Genomic DNA, 24,173 nt, shown 5'->3' with positions numbered 1-24,173 from the left:
TATAACTTTATAAATATATACAGTATATATACGGTATATTCATACATTTTCACATTTTTATATAGATATATAAAATCTTTATTATATACATTTAAATAAATTAATGTGCATTCCTGTTTAATGGTAAGTCTGCGTTCTTAGTTATTAGTTTTTTTTCCAAGCATTACTATTTGTGGTAATGATAGATACAAAAAGTACATCAATTCAGGTGTCATCTGTTGCTACTTTTTTAAGAAAGGGATTCATTGTCACACGTTATTGCTCCATAAATATGTCAACGTGTCTGCCAGCTGGCTATGATGAAGATCCTTGATAAAAAAAATGATGAAGCTCCTGATAAACTGAAATCCAAAATGAGAGTGACAGTGCATGAAATCATCAGCAACCTATTGAAAAATGATGATTTCTCTCCAGTGGAGTAGCAATTTGCAAATCGCTATTGCTCTCCGTTTATGCCGTTGTCAACTAAAATTAGTTTTGCCAATTAAATCAAGTCCATCGAGGATCCCAAAGCAGCTCCATTAGTAGTGGCTTCATTGGTGAAAATAAATGTTTCTCAATCACAATATAATGATTTCTGAAGGATCATGTAACACTGAAGACTTGAGTAATGGCTGCTGAAAATTCAGCTTTGATCACAGAAATAAATTACATTTAAACGTATATTAAATTTGAAAACATTTATTTTAAATTGTAATACTTTTTCACAATATTATTGTTTTACTGTATTTTTGGTAAGCAAAAGAGACATCTTTCAAAAACATTCAAAATTCAAGCTATATGAGTTTGGGACTGGTGAGGAATTTTATGTATCTCTTATATACTGTATATATAAAATTTTAGTAATGATAAAAGCAGGCCTACTGTTTAAATGAAATATGGAAATAAGTTTGTTCATCAGTTTGCCTGAGTATAAAGTTCTATTTTCTCATTTACGACTATTACAACAACTATTTATAACTGTACATTCAGTTTGGTCTGCCATATGTAATATGTATTTTGACCTTGCACTTTCTTTTCAATTTGCTTGTAATTACCCTCTCAGTGCACAACCGTGCTGTCGTGTTTATCCTGGATTAGAGAGACCTGTGTTCCTTTAGGTTTTTGCCAGATTGGGAGCTTTAGGTTTGTTTGTGTGTGTGTGTGTGTGTGTGTGTATGAGTGTGTGCATGCATGTGTAAGCTGCTCCTGGGGGGGGGGGGGGGGGTGATCAAAAATGAATGAAATGGACAGGTACAAGGAAAGAATAAAGGATGCAAAAAGACAAAATGAGAGTGAATGCTTCATAATAATTTTTCAAATCTGTGTGTACATGTTTTTTCAGGTTCAAATTTTGTAACTAGGAAGATCAGTCGCTCTGTGGCGAAGATCCATCTTGGGCAGTTGCAGTGCTTCAGCCTGGGGAATCTGGACTCCAAGCGAGACTGGGGCCATGCCAAAGATTATGTGGAGGTACTTGAACACACTCACACATTCATTCTTCAGTTGTGTTGAGGATGTACATATTTTACACGGTTTTCTTCCATGGTACATTGTGTACCAACCCATTGCCACGTTGTCTGAATGAGAGTGAGTGCTACATTGAATTTTCAGCCCTATATTTTGTTTTGAAATGTCAGGCCACTTTCAGGACTCCCAACATTAACACCAAAGCTCATTTAGAATCACTTTAATTTAATGTAATCAATTGTTTTAAATTAATATTGATGATCAACATACTGATTAGTTTGAGATTGGATTAGAGAGACCTGTGTTCCTTTAGGTTTTTGCCAGATTGGGAGCTTTAGGTTTGTTTGTGTGTGTGTGTGTGTGTGTGTGTATGAGTGTGTGCATGCATGTGTAAGCTGCTCCAGGTTTCCTGTGGGAACGCTGGTATTCCAGGCGGCTGAATCATGCAGCCAGGTTTATGTGGCTCAGGACTGGGGCAGATTTCGGGAAATCGACCAAAGCTGTGAGCGTGTGTATATTTGTGAGAGTCGTGCATGTGTGTGGAGATGGAGTAGATCAGTGCGGTTCACTACAGAAACAGTCCATGTATTCTACTCCATGTATTTTACCTCCAGGCAAACTAAAAATGTAAAAATCCTTTGTCAGACTCATAGGATTACATTTTTCCAGACAGACAGTATGTCAATCATCTTTTGTTCGCACTGTTGATCTCTGTCCTGCACCTCTTGAAGGCCTCAACTCCATGATTCTTCCACACGCTATTTGAGTCTTTGTGAAATCTTTAGTGAGAGATGTGTTTGACAGCATGAGTTTGTTGCAACACACACTGTAGACATACTTTTGAACATGTCAGTAACTATTACTGTTTTAACTTGTATATAGTTTTATCTCAGATATGTGTGTACACTACTGTTCAAAAGTTTGGCATCAGTAAGATTTCATTTTAAATGAATTAATAGTTTTATTTAGCAATAATGCATTAAATTGATCCAAAAGTGACAGTAAAGACATTTATAATGTTACAAAAGATTTCTGTTTCCTGTTATTTTTAACTTTCTATTGAGTCCTGAAAAAAATGTATCACTGGTTCCACAAAAATATTAAGCAGCACAACTGTTTTCAACATTGATGATAATAAAAAAACTAATAATTTTAAACACCAAATCAGCATATTACATTGATTTCTGAATGATCATGTGACACTTAAAACTGAAGTAATGGCTGCTAAAAATTCAGCTTTGCCATCACAGGAATAAATTGCATTTTAAAATATATTCAGATAGAGAACAGTTATTTTAAATTGTAATTTTCACAATATTACTGTGTTTTTTATTAAATAAATGCAGTCTTGGTGGGCAAAAAAGACTTCTTTCAAAAACATTAATAAATCATAACGGCCCAAAACTTTTGAACGGTAGTTTATGTGAGATCAATGCCTTTTCTATGCATGTCTGTGTGCCCAAGTGTGTGCTTTTTAGTATAAGTGTACAGATATGACTCCATGTAGTCGAGGCAGTGGGAGATCAACAGTGTATGTTTGTGTAAACTCTTGAACCCGCGCACAGTTTTAATTGGTCCGCTGTTTGTATGACTTAATAAGCTGATAGAAACTTGAAGCTTTATAGTTTTATGGAATTCAGACTTTCAGGCCTCCACTAAAAACGTACATAAAATCAGGGCGCAAATGAAGTGAAGTTCAAAGATTCCTGTGAAAACACACAGGCTGAGCTGATAGCGCGAAACTCTCAAAGGGGTCTTAGAGGTTGCTGATGTTTTTGTTATTTTTTAGATGATTTCACCTCAGATCGCTTTGTTTCTCCAGCAACAAAATGATTTTGTCCTCGTTCTCACCTCACGCATCCATCCTCACCGCCGACCAATCATGTACTAAAGAGAGCTTGGAGATGAATCATGCTGGTCTTTATGAGAACCCGACGGCCAGTCAAATCACTCATTAGCTCGATAACCAACTGTACCTGCAATGACCCATCACAACGAGAGAGTCTTATTTCATGGCCGTAGTGCGAAGACTGCATAGGATTTTCCAAAAAGATCGTTTTCAGAGGAGACTAGGAAACCAGCTGGAACTTTTCAAACAAATAGGATATTCGTGTTTTATAACACACACACACTTTGGGTTTTTATGTTTTATGGGGGAAAATAATGATTTTTATACTGTACAAACTGTAAATTCTATCCCCTACCCCTAAACCTGAGGAAAACATTTTGAATTTTTACATTTTCAAAAAAATATATGTATCATTTTAGTGATTTATAAGCTGTTTTCCTCATGGGGACCAAACAATGTAGGGTTTATCTGGACCCTGCACACGCACACTCACACACACACACACTCACTCACACATACATGCTTGCAAATGTACGGACACGTTAAATTGACAAAAGTGACAGTAAAGACATTTATAATATTATTGTTACATTTCTGTTTCACATAAATGCTGTTATTTTAAATTGTCTATACATTAAGAAAAATAAAATATGTATGAAAAAATATGTATCAACTTCAGGATGAAATCTTAAAATATATTAAAATAGAAAAGTATTTTTAAATTGTAATAATATTTCACAGTAATACCTTTCTTTTATTGAAATAAATGCAGCCTTTTTGAGCATAAGACCGTTGCAGACGTATATATGGGTCATTCCTAGGATTCGGTAATATTTCAGTCCTTCAGACTTTTTAAAGTGGTGGTTCACCAAAATGAAGTATTAAAAACTTTTAACAATACTTTGGTATGCCCATTATAATAAATAAAGATAATTATTGCATTTAAATCATTTTTATCATAAAATAATGTCTAATTTCTATCTTACACCAAACATTTTGTCATGTCCCTGAGGCACTTCCCTGAGTTTGTACTTAGAAAATTATTAACAAAATGTGCACAGTGGCTATAGTTTTGCCAATAATGTAAGTATTTATTTGTGTTCCTTGTGAAAAATATTTTTCTAAAAAAAATGCAAGATATTTGATAAAAAACAGACTTTGAAGTCATGTCCCAACTCAACCCCATTTGTAATAACTAATATTTTTTGAGGCATATTACATATTATTTTTCAATATTTTATTTTAATCCTCAAGTATATACAATGTACTTATTTTATTGCTGCTATATATGGACTGCTCTCCTACACTACACGAGGAGCACTGGCCATTTTGTGTGAAAAACCACAAGCCCGTCTCAAACCCCGTAAACTTGTGACAGGGTTGAGTTATTTACTACATTTATTAATAATTTGTATTAAAAATTATATAAATATATTATGAATATAAAATGTTCATTGTATACTTACCAAAATCATGACAACTCATATTTTTGAATGTTTGATGTAATATGTCCACTTAAACTTTGGCAAGCATTCAGCATCAGAAATCACACCCACATTAGCAGCAGAAAGACAATGCTGGGCATGCAGATATGCTGACCCAGAAAGAAGGGGACAATATGAGAGAGAAACAAAACTGAACAATAAAATGGAAGACAATGTATCGATCGTCACATTAATAATTTTGGAAAAAAAAATAGGGAAGAAAATTAAGAATGAAATCATTTCTTACTGATTGCCATCTGACACGTTAAGGACTAAAACAGTAAAATTGATGTTTTGGTTAAACGTCTAAATTAAACTTTTTTTTGTTTGTTTTTTTGTTTTTACAAAAATAAAGAGACCATAGACACAATTTTTAACTTCAGACACATACAAATTTGAAAATGATGATAAATGTTACATTTGTTATCATTACATTTTTATGAGGGACACATGAGCAGGAGGTAGATTTGTTTTATAATAAGTTCTGTGTAAAATCCTTTTTAAACCAATTCCATTTTGTCCGTTATGGGGTTGAGAATAAAAGGTGTCTAAATATGAAAAAAATTATAATAATAATAATCTTTAATGCAATAATTTAATGAAAATAATCTTTAGGTCTTTAATGCCTGAGGTGGGAAAATATGATTTTCTGGAGGTTTGATATGTGCCTAATGATGTGGGGTATTTAGCAAATTAATTATATGTAGTTGAAAAAAATAATATATTCCAAGTTGAAATGTTACTGAACCACAGGAATGACCCATATATATATATATATATATATAAAACAGTTTTACTATAATAATAAATATTGAAAATATTTGTATTTATATTTAAGTATAATTAATAATAGTTTTTTCAGATATATTATTATTGTCATTATTATTTGTATTAATATCAGAATAAACATAGTAACTATTAGTGTAGTTTAATTATTAATAGTAGTAAAACCAAAATCCTAATGCAAATGCTGTAATGTCAGAGTTTATGCTAGTTGGGTATATTTTGTGATAGGCAGCGGGTGTTGTTGGGGTTTGTTGGAATTGGTGCTCTGAGGGGTATTTGGTATGAAGTGGCTGGTTTTGTGTGTGAGTGTTGTTGTTTTTTTGGGGGGGTAGGAGGTGGAGGCCTTAAACTTCAGTGGCCAGCATCCAGCAGAATAAATAAACACAGCTGCAAGCTGAGACCACCTTAATGTGTGTGTGTGTGTGTGTGTGTGTGTGTGTGTGTGTGTGTGTGTGTGTGCGTGCACATTCATTCCCTCATTTCATGAGGGAGAACTTGGACTACAAGCTTTAAAACCTGCTAACACACAGATACACACACGTACACACACCCACAATATTTAAGGTGATCTAGGGAAAGGGCTGATTTAAGGTGATCTAGGGAAAGAGCTGATTTTAAGGTTGATTTAGCTGAGCATTTAACACAGGGCATTCCTGAACTTGTGTAAAGCTCTCTGTGGGGAGACAAGGTCATACGTGTTTGTGAGCGACTAGTAGACTCCTTGACGTGTGTGAGATGATGATGAATATGGGTTTATTCCATCGTGAGACATGCATGTGTGTGTTTGTGCATCTGTGTGTGTGTGGCAGCTGGCTGTCTGTGTGATTGACATGGCTGAGATCTTCCCCGCTGTGTTGAGGATGAAAGCAGATGGTCTCATTTCATTCTCTCCCTTTTTTTTCCCCTCTTCACATGCCCTCTGTAACCAGAATCCTCAACTTTCAGCCTCTCACCGAGCTGAAGATATGACGGAGAGGGAGAGGGGAGATAACAAAAGGAGGAAAATAATTATTGAGTGGAGGAGAATCTTAGAAAGTGGATGAAAGAGATGAATTTTATCACATTGTTCTGTTATCATGCCTGTGTTTTGGCAGTGCAGTACAGAAAATAAACATGCCAATACAGCCTCAGCGAGTTAAGAAGCTCTTCTGTTGCTCATATGCATTCAGTCTATCAGGGTGTTTTTATATTTTTTGTGGCTTTGTTCCAAAACCTAGTGAGTTGACTATGGAAGCAGCGTTTTAAGGCATGTTAGGCACGTTCCTGACTCGAAGGTTATTACGAAGGTCAGTTTCTTAATCATGATTCCTCCAAAGATACTTCATTTTGGTCAAATTCTAAGGTGGCATCACATATAAGGGCAGGAATCAACAGGGATGGATATTATATCATGAGTATGAGGCCACGAAAAATGTTTAGTCTATATTTATTCAAAACTGTCACTGATTCTTGACTTTAGAATGTCAGTTACTTTTTTTAAAGGGGTCATAGGATGCCCGTTTTCCACAAGTTGATATGATTATTTAGGGTCTTAATGAAAAGTCTGTAACATAGTTTGGTTAAAATTTCTCAATGGTAGTGTAAAAAAACCAAATTTTTTACCCTGTCAAAACAGCTCTTTCCAGATCAAGCTGTTTTTTTGTAGCATTTTCCTTTAAATGTTAATGAGCTCTGCTCACACACTGCCAACACACATTTCAGTTCAAACAACTTGTAAAAGTGCATGTAGCATCCTATGACCCCATTAAACAAAGAAGGCAATCTCAGAATGCATTGCGACAAGTTCAGTTAAAAAATAAATCAGACATTGGGGTAAGGTATTTTTATTTAAAAAATGTTTTTTATGTTTTTGTCTTTTATGTTCACCAAGGCTGCATTTATTTGATCACAAATACATTTTAATTTATTTTAAGATGTAATTTATTCCTGTGATGGCAAAGCTGAATTTTCAGCATCATTACTTCAGTCTTCCGAGTCACATGATCATTCAGAAATCATTCTAATATGCTGACTTGGTGCTCAGGAAACGTTTCTTCTGTGGTTCGTGCTCTTTAATATGTTTGTGGAAACCGTAATGCATTATTGTAATGCAAAGTTTAACAGAACAGCATTTATTTGAAATAAAAAATATCTTGTAACAATTATAAATGTCTTTGCTCTCACTTTTGATCAGTTTAATGCGTCTTTGCTGAATAAAAGTATTAAATCTTTCAAAAAATAAAAATCTTCATGACCCCAGACTTTTGAATGCTAGTGTATATACAATAAAAATGTCAAATCTAAGTGAAATTTAAAATGCAATCTTCGTGTTTGTTGTTTATCATTGTTTATCTATTTCACAATTGGCTTAGCAACATGCTAACGTCATACTCTTAATTATAAGTCTAGTCTCCTATGCGGAGTGCTATTTGTGTACTACCCTTATAGAGCGTTCCAAATTGGTAATTTCTGAGGTTCCATTACAGTTAGAATGTTGCCTACGTAGGCGGTGGGCAGGAAGACAGCTCACTAGGTTTTGGAACAAAACTTGTGTGTCTCTTTCTTCTTTTGCACAAACGCACCGTTTCTTTTTGAATTAATGGCTCCAGGGACGGATCCAGTCTAATAGTCTGCGGTCTGTTCATTCTCTGGAATAGATATGAAGACTCACCACGTCCATAACGCCGCTGTAATATCAGGCTCCCTCAGCTAACATCTGTTTTCTCTTAGTGTGGAGTCACACCCACATGCTCTTGATCCCAGACCTGGCTGACCCCTCCGTCACCTCTCACCTTGTCTTTTCTCACTAAGTTACAGACCTCCTATGTCGCTCCATTTTCTGTCCATTTCATTCTTCTCTTGCGTAGTCAGCAGCCAAAATCTGTCATTACAGTAGAGACACTCACACACGCACACACACACACACACACACATGCATATTTATTCACACTCCATTATTCAGTGGAGTCACATATTTCCCCTGACAGCTTCTATAATAAGAGCCCGAGTTTTTGTCTTTTGCAACATCGAGACCAAATAAGTAAATCTAACCCTCTGTTGACTCACCGCAGAAAGTAACGAGGGGTGTGTGCGTGTGTGTTGTGCCATTCATGACTGTGTACCATGGTTTGCAACAGCCCACATTTTCCCACTTTCCTCCATGTTAGCGCACCAGTTTTCCACACCGCCGGGTCTAACCGTGATACAACGTTACCGCAACGTTAATCCAAAAAAAGCTGTGTTTAAGTTTCTGTGTGTTTGCTTTGTGTTTGCCGTTAAACAAAGGTACACAGTTTTCGCTATAAAGACAGATTTTAATAATAATACACACTGCTGTGACTACAGTTAAAGGGATATTTCACCCAAAAATGAAAATTCTGTCATCGTTTCAAACCTGTATGACCCTCTTTCTTCTGTGGAACACAAAAGAAGATATTTTTTAAAATATTATGGTGGGTTTTTTTTTTTGTCAATACAATAAAAGTGAGTGGGGTCTAATGTTGTTGTTTTGGAGACCATTGACTTTCATTGTAGGAAAAGAAACACAAAGTCATAGAGGTTTGGCATGACATGATGGTGAGTAATGATGACAAAATTTTCATTTTTGGGTGAACTATCCTTTTAAGTCTGTACATGAGTTTTACAATAAATTTAAATTTCTTCCTATTTATAAAGTCAGAAATTTGGGGTTTTTTGGTTAGTGTCAATGACAATCATGTTCATACTGTGTTCCTGTATCACTGTCATGGGAATTAGACTATAAAATGACAAAAAAGTGACATGAAACATGTATAAATAAATCAATTTGAGTCCCACAGCAGTGCAGGTGTGAGTGTGTGTTTGTATGTGAGACTCAAGACTCAAGACAGACCTTGTTTGTCCATTAGAGCGTGAGAGGAAGTCCAGACCGCACCGTTTGAAGTGATGCAAAGTTCTAGTGTGTGTGTGTGTGTGTGTGTGTGTTTGTGAGTTGCATTTACTTACTGGAAATGAAAATATCCCACATCTGTCATGTTATTCCACTCATAAATAATTCATATTTGCTTTCTGTCTCTCTCTCTCTTTCTGACTCTCTTTTTTTTTGCTTCTGTCTTCAGTTTTGTCCTGTAAAGCTGACAGATGTTTCAGTATCTGTCACACCTGTTTCATGATTTATTTATCCAGAGTCTCATATGCACACACACTATTTTTATTTCTGTCATGAATTATTAATAAGCAGGAAAGACCATTTATGCTGTACATTATTGGATGGAAAACCGTAAGTGCACACAGGCACTTTGCTTTTGTAATGTTGGGGTTTGCCAGTTAAAACAACAGTTGGTAGGGCAGCATATGTCACATGGACACACATACACACAAAGTCACTCTTGCTGAGTTTTGCTTTAAAAAGACTGGGGGAACAAGTGACACAGAAGAGAGATTGTGTGTGTGTGTGTGTGTGTGTGTGTGTGTGTGTGTGTGAGAGAGAGTCTGTGGTCAAGAGAAAGAGACCTTTTGCCAAATGGCATCTGTATGCAGAGAAAAGTGTACAGCTGTAACACATCATTTCGGAAACAGTGAAGGAACATAGTGTGTGTGTACTGAGCTCTTGACCTGTCTGTCTGTTGAGAATGGAAGATAAGTATACTGCTTACTGCCTATAAGTACTGTTTACTACATACTACTTTTTGAAATTAGTATGTGAAGTAGTATTTATTAATACTACTTTCTTTATAAACAGTGAGTAATATCGTCTACCGCTCAAATGTTTGGTGTCAGTAAAAGGTTTTTCTTTTTAAGAAATTAATATTTTAGGTTTGCAAGGATGCATTCAGTTGTTCAAAAGTGACAGTAAATACATTTATAATGTTGCAAATGTTTTCTCTTTCAAACAAATCTTGTCCATTTTAATATTTTTATATTATATTATATTATTATATAAAAAATACAAAAACAAACATTTGTGTGTGTGTTACCCAGAGCTGTGTGCATGTGTGTAATTTCTATAATCTGGTGAACAAATGTAGAATGTAATAAATCTGTAGTAGCTCTTGCCGATCAGCCCACACTCACCAAAACAGGAGAGCTCAGCTTTCTCCTTTGAGAGTGTGTGTGTGTGCTGTCCACATTTACACAGTCTGCTGTTGGGTCATCAGTCAGCTGTGGTAATCTTTGTGATGACAGGCGCTGGTTTTAGCGAAGAATAGAGTTTCCATAGCAATACGTGACCACGTTTGCTATTTATCCAAAAATCTGATGGTGTGACGGACGCAGGCTGCCATCAAACTATGCGTTTTTGTGTGTGTGTGTGTGTGTGTGTGTGTGTGTGTGTGTGTGTGTGTGTGTGTGTAAACGTGCTTGTGCGCAAATGAATTTATACATGTGGGTAATATCAAGCTCTGCTATATGTCTGTCAGTGTGCCCGCCTCGAGAATTCAAAAGCATCCTTTTGGTGATCACAGGCTAATGTAACTGGCCATCCTTTGAGTGCCCGTGTGTGTATATAACGAGGTGATAAGTGACTTAATGAGTTTTCTTACCTTCTCACCCACTGTATCTAATGGAGCATCTCACACACTTAACTGACATGTTTTAAATGATGCTTTCAGGACCCCGTCATCTTTCGTCACCTTTGTGTGCACGAATAGGTTGTTAGGAGTTTGTTGCACGTCTGGGTTCAATAGTCCTAGTGGAGTTGCTTGGGAAGTGAACACGATAGCCTTACTATATGTGCGTACACACAAACACACTTTCATACACGTATGTCCTTATCCAACCCGATCTGACCTGGCCGATCCAGTCACCTCCTCATCTGGTTCTGCTTTGCCCCTCCCTTAGGGCCAGGAAATAGTTGAGGAGCCATGTGTTTCCCTGGGGCCACATTTCACAGGTGCACCACTGTTTGTCTCTTGCCTTTTACATTTGTCTTAAATAATAGAAATAACAAATACGGCTCTACCCGGAGAAACAGGACCCATTTTGAGCTCCACGCAGACTCCTAAACCTCCACGTTAAATCATGCATACGCACACACTTCTGCACATCTGTCTGTCTGTATATATTTCTCTGTTTTGCTCTGTCTATCTGTCTCTCTCTGTCCTTTGGTCTGTCTGCCTATCTATCTATCTGTCTGTCGTCTGTCTGTCTATTTGTCTATATATTTGTCTATCTTTTTCTCTCTCTGTCTATCTATCTCTCTGTCTTTTGGTCTGTCTGCCTATCTATCTATATGTTTATCTGTCTGTCTATCTCTGTCTGTCTGTCTATCTCTGTCCTTTGGTCTGATCCATCCCTCCGTCTGTCTGTCTGTCTGTCTGTCTATTTATCTGTCTGTCTATATCTCTCCTTTTGTCGATCTGTCTGTGTCTATATGTCTTTCTCTCTATTTATTTGTCTGTCTAGCTATTTGTCTATCTATCAGTTGTGTCCATGTAGTTCTATCTGTTTGTCTATCTATCTCTCTCTCTTTCTTTCCATTCATCTATGTTTAACTGTTTGTCTGTCTGTCAATCCATTTGTTCATGTAATTCTATCTATCTATCTATCGATCGATTTTTTTTTCTTGTTTTTGTATAATTTCATACATTCTCATTTTTTTATTCACCAGTCCACATGTGCGAACACACACAGACATTGAATGAAAAACAGTTGATCCACACAGACACTGGCCATGATAAACGGTAGTTTGAAGGGTCTGGTTCAGCCAGTTGAAACTAGAGCATGACACTGCAGTCTGCCATGCACCCCCCACATTAATCATCTCTACACTTACATTACACACTCATGCAGTATCCAGATGTGCGTGCTGATGCGTTTGATTGGATAATAGGCTTGGAGGGACTGTTTAATGGTCAAAGTTGCTGCTTTAGGTTTTAGGGGTGAAAGGTCAAACACTGCTCTGCCCATTAAACCTGAACGGTGGGTGTGGGGGCATGGCTGTGCACTTTGGTGGGTGGCAGGATCCTTGATTACTTGTAAATTCATCCACAGAGCAGATTAAAGAATCCCTAATTTATTATGCAATTAAACATTTTATAGTTTGTAGCCTTACAGTCAACCACACTCTGAATTTTTCTCTCATAAGCTTTACCATATTGATTTAACATCATATCATATTTGAACGGCCAAAAAATATGTTCATGCGAAATGAATGCTCTCACACACATACGTAATCTGGACATTATCAGCTATGACATGAGGGAAATAGAATGTTGTTTTTCTGTGGGTTTGTTGGGATGTTGACTAATATGTTCCTCTTCTGGATGAAGATAAAGTAGTTATTGAATCACTATTTGACAGGAGCGTTGTCACACCAATACACTTCATTATTGTGTAAAAGTGTGTGTGATAGAGAGAGGGAGTGAGAGAATGCTAACATTTTGTGTAAATGGCCTGAATGGTTCCTCGGTTTAAATCTCAGGAAATCAGTAGAGACTGGCTGCTTGACTGAGTGAGTGATTCCTGTCTCTACAGGAAGTGCTGGCTTTTAGGAGGAGGAGAGGTAATTTAGAACAAGAGTGTGAGTGTTTGTGTGAATGTGTTATCTAGATATCTTCGTGAGTGTGTGTGTATATATATGAGCTATGGGGGAGTGGGGTAAGCTAAGCCACATTTCACTTAAGCTGTTCTCTAGGCAAGAAGGAAGAGGCAAAACTTGCATAGCTAATTATAGTTCAGGATGTCTGCTTTCACTGAAATTTGAAGAAAGCTTATAACATAGGGCCATATAATATAGAATTTCTCTAAAGTCGAGTCACACAATCTGCCCCTTGTGAGGGGTAAGCAGTGTCGTGTCATGGGATAAATATGAAGATAAAGCCAATTTAATTTAAAAAATCATAATCTCCTTTCCAAAATTTAGCTTGCAGTTAATTCATATTTTTATAATAACCAACCAGGTAGAAGTTTTCATATTTAGAGTGTGTGTGTGTGTGTGTGTGTGTTTTGGCTGTAGGGGGAAGTAGGGTAAGCTGTGCCACAATTCACTTAAGTTGTTCTCTAGGCAAGAAGAAGGAAGAGGTAAAACTTGCATACCTAATTATAGTTCAGGATGTCTGCTCTCAACTAAAATTTGAAGAAAGCTTATAACATAGGGCCAAAGAAATATTTCTCTAAAGTCGAGTCACACAACCTGACCCTTGTTAGGGGTAAGCAGTGTCACGTCATGGGATAAATATGAATTTTACCCCACAGCTACCATTTTGGGGGGGAAATTGTTTGTTATTTCATGGCTAATCTTTAGTTAAAACCTTTAAATGATTTCTACATTTTCAACATATATGATATATATTTTACACCTGGATACATTTGCATTGACATTATTTTTACTTGCCATGTAGAATATTTACTTTGAAAATGCCGTTTTATCAATCACAATTCATTAATTATTTAACTGTCAACAATGTTTGCAAATATACAATCTGGGCTTTTTTAATGCAGAGAATCCATGTTTTGTAGATTTATTGCATCTAAACTTCATGTTTGTTATCATTATCATCATAAGTTTCTCCGTAACGGCTCTGTACATTATGTTCTATGGCCTTTTTTTTCTTTGCAGTGTTTAATCAAAAAGTAATTTGCCTCATTTCAGGCTACGTAGCCAAACACAATCAAAACCTGATCACACAAACCATGTGGGGTGTGCAGGAAGCCTGAACACTCTATATACACACACACACACACACACACAGCTGGGTCTTGTTATAATCTTTACAGTAGCTGACTCTTGCTCTGTGTTATTAGAATTGTGTTGTACTGCTGCCGTAGCTCAGAATTTATGCAGTACAGGTGTTGAAGAATCACACACACCATCACGCTCGTAATCTATAGCCTCTACTATGCGTACACTCTGGTATTTCTCCTCCTACCCTCCACACACACACACACACACACACACACACACACAGACAGTCTGACTACTGACTCACACACACCTCCCTACAGGTTGAACATATCACAGTCTGTCTCGCTGAAATTGCAACATATGATTCTGATTTCAGGGCTTTCAAATCCAATATGAAAAAAATGTATTTCATTATAACTTCATATATTTCTAACTGATGTCTGTGTGTTTTTGTGCGCACCTGTATATCGCTGTACGTTCATGAGGTTGGATGTTTCATTGAATGTGTTTGTTTATGTCTCACTAGGTGAGTAGAGAGTGGTGGGCTTGTGTGTGTGTGTGTGTGTGTGTGTGTGTGTTTATATGTTGGTAGATATGGTATTTCCTTTCTGTGTTCAGATTGTTGGGATGGAGGTTTGCCTAGGCAGGAATGTGAGTTTAAATGGCTCCGCAATGTCAGAACATTTTGCCAACAGACTTTCAGCGCTGTGACCAAACTTCCTCTCTTTAGGAATTTTAATGGTTATTTGGCATTAACAACTATTTTCAAATCATTCTTAAATCAGAGTTTCAGACCAAAGCTGAAGGTTTCATGTGGTTTGTTCTTTTTTGGCAGCCTTTTTAAATAAACATGTGTCTTGTGGTATTACCTGTTGACTTTAGAAATGTTTTCAATGAAAGATAAAATCTGTTCTTTTACATTGCGATCTAAAAAAAAAGAATATTGAATTTTATTAGGCATACATGAGCTTCTGAGATACACATCCACATATGCACACCCAGGGAATATAGAATAACTGAATCCCAGCTTTCCATGATCAACAGCGATATAAAAGTGGAGAGTAAAATTTTACCCAGCATTCCTGACACACAACCTCATAGTTCACAATACATTCATAGTCACACAAATGGGTATTTATTAAGGATGCACAATATTTCCGTATCCAATATCAATACCGTTAGTAACTTTTATTAACATCATCACAATTTTATTATTATTATTATTATTATCTTATTTTTTTTCCATTCGAGCAGTATACTTTTCCCCAAACAGTAAAAGATCCATATTTCTCATCTTTTCTTCTTAAAATTGTAAGGTTTTGATGTCTGATTTTATTTTGAAGCACATGATTTTATGGGGTCTGAATGGCAAAATGAATAATGGCCATGCTTTTTGTTTTTGTTTTAAAAACAAATCATCTATTGTATCTGAAAATTTCGATATCAGTGCATCCCTTTTTCATATTTTTAGTTTATTCTCATCACTCACATACATACACACACACACATTTTGAGGAATAACCTTGAGGTGTTTTGTAAAATGGTGTGCTTGACACTGATGATTATCTGTGGTAATGCTTAACAGCCGATTCTCTTTGATGATGTCCATTTTGTTTAAATGGTTGGATTCCATCAAACCCACACACACACACACACACACACACAAATGTTTCATTAATGCTTGTCATCATTTTTGAAAAGACTTTTTAAAATGCCGAATCTTACAAAATTATGAATTAGAGTGAAATATGCTCCTTGTGGTGCACAAACACACATGCACTAAGCCGCTATGTTCACATAAACACACCACGCATTTCCCTGATGACTCACTTTCACTCTTAAACACTTTTTAATACACACATGACGATCTCAGGGGTGGTCTGAGTGACCCTGGGAATTGTCAGCATATTTTACAAAAACACCACCAGAGGAGAGCGCTTTATTATGGTTTGTTTTGTTTCTTTTTAGTTCTCCGATTTCATTGGAGTCTGCAGGAGTCCAGAGGAGCAGCCATACTTGTGTGCGCACACCTTATTGTAGTTGCGCTGTTTTTTTTCCCAAGCTAATAAGGTTTTAATTAGGTTTTAAGCTGTATATTTGAAATAGACTGACAAAGAGGTTAAACCATCCCAGATCGGGTGTCTAACTCCACCCATCCTCCTCAAATGAAATCAGATCTAGTATAGAACCGCTGCAGATATTAAAGCCGAATTAAACAAACAGGTATCCGAGGTTCAGGCAGTGGTGATCTTTAACAGTTATCAAAACAGCACATTCTGTACATACCTCCACCGCTGCCAGCACCTCGGGCCAAGCGCAAAACACTGACGAGGCTTTTGTCCTCTCTTCCTTATTCTTCAGACAAAGAATTTGACAGTTTATTGGTTGGTGATGTGTTTTGGCCTCTTTCAAACATTCGGCAGGAACTGGCTTCCTCCCTACCTGCATAAACACCTGAAACCAACACCTTTCATTCTCTCTTCCTCTTATTTCCTTTAGAGGGCTTCCTTTGTGTTGTGAATATCACCGCTAATCTGGACTCTGGAGATTAGAGGTTCGGACTTGTGGATGTCTGCCGATGTTTGTTTAAGCCTGATTGTTGGTCATGTGAGATGATTACACTGTCTGTATGTGTATGTTTAGATAAACAGTTTAATTGTGCCTTTCAAAAAGATTACAGAGTTTAATGGCCACACACTCACCACCGTGCATTCATTTAACCTGATATAGACACGTGCCAGCTTGCAAATTCACTGATTCATTACACAAACTCTTACATCATAATAATAATCACCATAATGTCATCAGATGGTTTGGATTGGATCTAGCGTCACTGATAGCACTAGCTAAGAAGTTTAACATGTAAGGCAAAAACTACAAAAAATTAAGGAAAATGTGCATATAGATGATGCATTACAATCTTTCCTTACGGTGTTGTTGTTTACTTTTTTTTCTTCAGTGAAAGCCATGTCTATGATAGGTTTGTTTTAATATCTCTCCCATATCAACTGAATGATTTTAGAATATCAACAGTTGGTAACTCTTTCTATAAAGTATGCATTATGAAGATATTCATGATGCATTTGTAATATCTGTGCTTCTAAATAATAGCGTTATAATGCATTATACTACTAAAATATTACGGGTTATATTTTGATAAATATAAAAAAAATTGATAAAGTTTTCTGAAGGTTCCAAAGCAGAATCACCTAGCAACGTTGCATCTTTTCCTCCACTTCTTTTCTTAATAATAATTACTATATTAATAATCACAGTATAGCTATTTTTTTATCTTTGTTACTAAAAATTTGAACAAAAAGATGCTAATAAACAGTAGAACAAATATAATATAAGAAAGAAACAAATTAAATAGTGCATTACTTTTTTAATCTTACATCTAAACATAAGCATTCAAGTAAGAAAAACAAATAGGCCAATTAAATGTAAAAATATATTTAGTATATTCATTACAAATAAACTGATTATTAAAACTACAAAAGCAGTTAAATCGAGAACAGCGAGTGATTCCCGCTTTTCTTTTTATTGTTAGATTAACATTAATGAGACCGACAGCCTGCATATTAAGGCCTACTGTAATGCACGGATCTAATATAATGTTACACATCAGATGTTTTTCCCCAACAGTTAACCAAATGTTCACTTAACAGATTATGTTTGCGTGAATACTCGCCAAGTCAGATATTTTGAAATACTGTAATTGTATATGTATACGGGATCGTGCACTGTCTGAGAGACGCTTTTTTGTGTGTACGCTTCTGATGTGTCAGTCAGCACGATCGCTTTGTTTACATCAGCATGGGTTTGAACATCACATTTCACTGGTTCAGACTCATACCATCAAGAATTTGCTATGAATATTCACAAAGCTGGAATGCTGTGCTTTACAACTATACCAAACTTGTGCTGAGGGGGAAGTACCAGTCGTCAAGAAGCGAGCAGTGAAAAAGGTACACCTCTCAGAAAACATAGAAATAAAGATCATTTTAGGTGTTTAATTACTATTTGGAGCATTGGGATCGCTAGACGAGGGATTAATGAACTCATTTTTGTGAAAACCTCAAATTCGACCAAAATTGACTTTTTTTTTTTTTTCCTCACTTTTTTGCCTGTAGCTCAAAATCAGCTCATGTGCATTCTGACTCATTTTGCCAGCATGGGTCACATATTGTATCATAACTGTGGTTACAAATATTTAGGAAGATATATACAATTATATATAAAATATAGGCTATATAGAAAAAATACATAGCTTTCTGATTAGATGTGCAAAAAAACTCTAAAATTTAATCTTACAATAATTGTCTTGAAATTTGATGAAGACAGTCAATTTGTTTTCAATTGCTGATTTCTTTTTTTTTTTTTTTTTTTTGAACAGTTTCAGCATGCTAAAATTTTCTTTGAGAAGAGGTTTCTCCAATTTCCCATTTAAAGCGATTTCAAGAAATCTTTCTCATTAATTGACTTGTTGGTTAGTGGACAACTAGTTGACCATCCTGACATATCCATAATTCTGGCTTCATTTTTGTCCATTTGTTGTTTTGATGTATTTTCTTGGTTCATATCAGATTTCAAATCAAATCTTTTGCTTTGCTGCTTTTTTAAATGCGCTTTTGCAGAGACCTCTATGCTACAGGACTGATTTTTCTGCACCTCAGACCGAGTGAAGGCAGATCCTTCTGTCTATCTTTGTGACAGTGCTAAGACAGGCAAGAAAAGAACTGATCCACATACACACACCTCTCTTTGTTCATTGTACTCCAGGCAGTAAAAACTCACCTGGGGAAAGCATCAGCAGTAAGATTCGCCAACACGGCATGCCTCCACAAATACTACTGTCATCACTCTGTCTCACACACATTCTCTCACACCAAGTGTTCATTGAGCAGAAGGCTTGGCCACATAAATGTGCATTCTATCTGTCTTACACACACACAAATACAATTAAAGGTGTCTTAATGTGTAAGAAAATTCCCGACAGTGTTACAGCTTGACCTTTCACTTTTATATGACCACACAAAATGAAGCCACCTGTGAAACAGACAGCAGAAGAACAGAGAGAGGAAGTCGTCGCATCTGTGTTTATTGCGAACATTTATAGAAGGCAATGTTGAACTCTTCTGTTTTCCCGCTTGAAGAATTTCTGTGGTCACAGAAGTTGTGTGCACTGCTAATAGATGTGTATGGGAGTGTGTGTCCCTGCTCACACACCTGTTCCTCATTTTCCAATTTGTAACCAATCTGCTCTCAACGAGGGGCTAAACGGCCCTGATAACCATCTTGACTGCTCTCTCTTTCTCACACACACACACACACACACACACACACACACGTTTCACTGTCTGGATGCATATGAGTTCCAGTCAATAAACTGCATCTGTAACCGGTTTTTATCTTCCATCAGATTAAATTATAGTTTCTTCCTGTCTCTACTGGTCAGTCATTTTCATGATCGATATAACAATCTACAGTTTGGCTCTTCAGCCTCAATGATAGTGAAAAGCGTACCACTCAAATCTACTATAGGACAGTGATTCCCAGCGTGCCTCTTGGGACATACTTAAACAGGTATTTTTTCAAAATAATTTATAAAATTGTAAATTGATAAAAAATATATTTTTAAAAATATATATAATAATTATAATAATTTGGCGCAATGTCGCTTTAGGAGACATTCTGGTATGGACCATCAAACAGATCCAGTGGTGCATCAGCTCAGATGGTCTGACTGGAACTATTCCATGTTATTTGAGGTGTGTAATGGTGAACTCTGTGAATCAGTGAGTACGTTTACATGGACAACAATACTCCGATTTTAATACGATTAAGACAATACTCTAATTAAGAATCGACCATGTAAACAGATATTTTTGATTACCTTAATCCGGCTTAAATCATAATCGAAGTAAACAGAAATCGAATTAAGATATGTGGAGTATTCCTATATTTTAGTCGCATTATTGAAGTGCAGTAAAGACATGTACACACCTTATGCCGAGTTCACACTGCACGATTTTAGCCCGATTTTTCACTCGCCGACAGGTTTTGCGAAATCGCCGACAAATGCCCGAAATCGGAGGCAAATCGATGCTCGTTCACGCGAGTGATAATCACGCAGTGTGAATTATCAAAGACACGATCTGAGGGAATCGCAGACACGTCGCCAACGCCCGTGAAATATTTGGCATGCTAAATATCTGGAGCTGTCGGCGATTCACAATCACGCTGTGTGAAATGATTTCTGACTGAAAACTACATCGGCGATGACCTACAGCCAATGAGAGACCAAGATACAGGGCAGAGGGAAGTTCGGGGAGGAGTTATAGACCAGAATATTTTAGCGTTATTTCCTTATCACTTCTCGCATGTGTTTTGTTGTGAAACGTAGTTTGCGGACCAGACCGAGCTGTCGGCAATTCTTCCTATTGTAAAGTCATGCAGTGTGAAACCCCCTGTCGCCGATCCATCGTGCAATGTGAACACAGCAGCAACTGAATGCTACCCCAGATAGTCACGCAGTGTGAAAACAACGGCGCTCCGACGAGTTTGAAAATCGTGCAGTGTGAACTCGGCATTAATCACATTATTACCGTCGTGTAGGACTTTTTGCGACAGGATACACACACGGCAGTGCTCAACCGTTTGACGGCAAATAAAAGAGCTTCAACACCCGCCGTTGTCTGTATGCACGTATAAATAATTAACTGCACTTGAAGCTTTCATAAAATTTAAAATTAAACACCCAAAACTGTATATGGCATCATCACGAAGACGAACTATATGTTTATACGTGAAATTCAGGAGGGGACGTCGGATGGCGTCACGTGGGGACGTAATGACGTGTGCCATTAATCGATCTATGTACTATAACATGTAAAACGGGAACATGAAAGGAATATTCTAAAAGCAACTCAGGTAAACACCATAATCATAATTATTGGCTTATTTAGAGTAAGGTAAATAATTAGATTACTGATGTCCATGTAAACTGTGTGTTTTGTGTTGGCCGGCACAAGTAACTTGAGCTGTGTGGAAAAGTCCATTTAAAATAACATTAATGAAGTAACCAGGTGATCCGCAGTGAAAAACACACTCTCATCGTCTCTCTCACTCAGTCATTTAGTGGTCAGTGCTAACTCTCTCTCTCTTTGTCTGTTCTTTCACACTCTCACTCTCTTTCTCATTCAGTGTATGTGTATGTGAGTAAGTGTCACCATATGACAGCCTGTCTCTGCCTAATTCAAACCACCTGCCTTAAACAGAGTACTTCTGTGCTCCATACAAAAAAGACTGTGTCTGTGTGTGTGTTGTGGTGGGTAGAGGGGAGTATTTAAACTTTCAGCAGCTCCAAAAATAAAAATAGGCTTTTAAAAACAGGCACCCTTCTAAACCAATGACTCCTGGAGCTAAAGAGTCTGTTCCAGGCTGTGTATGTGTGCGTGCCCTTCCCGGTGGACAGTTATGAATAGTTATATTAATACAGGGCAGAATCTACCTGAATGACTTATACAGTTCTTATGCAAGGAATTCTTTACATGGCATAAATTTAGCTGGAGTGTGTGGGTATTTTTGGCCTTTTTTTTTTTTACTTTTTTTGTGTTGCAATCGTAAATGCGTGTTTGGTTGAACTAGATTTAGTGTTATAGAGAGAACTGAAGGTTTGTTTATTGCAGAGTAACAAACTTAAAACAAATGTGAATAGCCAAAAGGTTACGTCATAAATGAGAGGAATTTGTTTTTGTTTGTTTTTTAAAGAAAGATACATTTTAATTTTTTCTTGTAAATAATAATATAACAAGGTTAATAAAACTATCAAGTTTTAAAAAGAATACACAACTTTTTTAATTTAATGTTTTTCTTCAGTTTTTACTTTACCATTGTACTTTGTATTTCACTTTTTAGTTTAACTTTTACTTTATATTGTACTTTTTACTTTTAATTTTTAATTTTTTAACTTTTTTTGTAAAGCTTCTTTACTTAACTTTCGTCTTTGGTTTTACCTTTTTTTTTTTTTTTTACACAATTATGACTATATTATAAATATACAGTAGCATGTATACATTTTTATACACTACCAGTCCAAAGTTTGAACACACACAATTTTGGACTAAATTTGATTCTCGTGATCTTAAAGTTATTTGATCTAAAGGCTTAGATTTCATTTAAATTCTGCCTATGTATGAATTTCTTTACGAAACACATTTTTTAAATGCATGACATTTACAGAACTGTGATCTAGACCAAGGAAGGCTGCTTTGAAGAATTTTAACATCATAATTGGTTTTACTACATAATTCCCATACTTCAATTAGTATGACATTTACTTTTTTTTGTTTGTTTTTTGTTCTAAACTGTGGAAAAACAGTAGTAATGAAGGATGAGTAGGAGTGTTCAGGCTTTTGACTGGTAGTGTAATTACGTAAATGTTCATCATATTTCCCCTTTTTAAAATTAGCCACCCAGGTAATGTAAATTTGTTTGAGAATTGTGATTGGATGCGTACGGTCATATGACCAGTGATTGCATAATATATGTCATAATTTACCATTCCAAAACTTAAAATGACTTGAATATTTCAAGATATTTAATTCAAAAGCGCCTGCGGGGAAATATAGTCACACACACCCAGATGCATAAAAACAAAAGAGTCATTGAAGCAGAGAAGAGGATGTCATCACAGTTAATCCTTTGTTTTCTCTTTCACCTTCTTTGAAACTCACCTCTCTCTCATCCAAATTTATGTTTGCTTGCATGGACGGATGGCAGAAGGAACACTGACACAGATTCAAAACAAACTGGCGTACATGTCATTTTTGGAATGCCTTGATTCACTAGAGAAGGAAACTGTTCTTGAACCTCACATTTTGCTCTACCTCTGTGACCCATTCGCTGAGCTTTAAAGTGATCAGTTAAACAGATGTATGCGTGTGTTTACCAATCCATGCACAGGTCCTGAATCAGTGGATAATTATTGTTAGGTCAGTGTTGTAGGAAAGTGACCTAAGTCCTGGCGCTGGACTTAAGAAGCCTGTATGACCTTCTTTCTTCTGTGAAATACACACACACACACACAAAAAAGATGTTTGGGAACCAAAAAAAAGTTTTTTTTTTCTACATACAATAAAAGTCAGTTGGGTCCAGTGTTGTTTTGGACCTCATAGACTTTCATTATATGGGCAAAAACAGTTTAAATATTCTTCAAAATATCTCGTTTTATGTTCCACAGTTTTGGAATGACATGAAGGCAGTAAAAAAAATGACAGAATTTTTGGGTGAACTGTCCCTTTAAGTCAGACTTATAATTAAAAAAAAATTGTATTGCCTTTTTTTGTTTTATTCATGAATCACTTGAATTTTTTATTACTTTTTCTAGTCAGATCAAATCACATTTATTTACAAAGCTATTAATATTATTGACCTAATTTATCAGATCAAGCGGATCCGTTTTTGTTTCATTGACAGTACAAGTAAATACTGAAAATATTGTGTAAACAACTGTGTAAACTGTTCCTTTAAAGGGGTCATATGATGCTGCTAAAAAGAGCAGTATTTTGTGTATTTGGTGTAATGAACTGTGTTTATGCGGTTTAAGGTTTAAAAAACACATTATTTTCCACATACTGTACATTATTGTTTCTCCTCTGTGCCCCACCTTTTTGAAACGCGTCGATTTTTACAAAGCTCATCGGTCTGAAAAAGCGAGGTGTGCTGTGATTGGCCAGCTATCCAGTGCATTGTGATTGGCCGAATACCTCAAGCGTGAGACTGAAATGTTACGCCCCTCACCATACTGTTGTATTCCCTCAGCGACCAGCATGGATCAGCTCTAGGCATGACGAAGCGGATATCGTCCTCTTTTGGAAGACCAAACAAAGTAGTTTCGCTTTCACAACGAAGCACACAGCATCTTCAGGATATGGCGGCGGCAACAATACTACAGTGAGAATAAAAGTTACGCCTTCTTTCTTTGCGTGAACATTTGGGCGGCGTTATGCAAATCTTCCCA

The 24,173-nt window shown here is 36.4% G+C and overlaps 1 protein-coding gene across 1 annotated transcript in view; it reads left to right on the top strand.

The window, feature by feature from the left end:
- LOC107665302 (GDP-mannose 4,6 dehydratase-like) overlaps nt 1-24,173 on the top strand; it is a 74,085-nt gene that overhangs the window by 33,568 nt on the left and 16,344 nt on the right. The window contains exon 7 of the mRNA XM_016456128.1: nt 1,325-1,452. Within this exon, the coding sequence (XP_016311614.1) occupies nt 1,325-1,452 (128 nt within the window). The remainder of the gene's footprint in view (nt 1-1,324; nt 1,453-24,173) is intronic.

The sequence above is a fragment of the Sinocyclocheilus anshuiensis genome, unplaced genomic scaffold (assembly GCF_001515605.1).
Source record: "Sinocyclocheilus anshuiensis isolate Anshui unplaced genomic scaffold, SAMN03320099.WGS_v1.1 scaffold199, whole genome shotgun sequence".
Lineage (NCBI taxonomy): Eukaryota > Metazoa > Chordata > Actinopteri > Cypriniformes > Cyprinidae > Sinocyclocheilus > Sinocyclocheilus anshuiensis.
The sequence above is the reverse complement of the archived record's forward strand: the minus strand, read 5'-3'. Positions and strand labels throughout refer to the sequence as shown.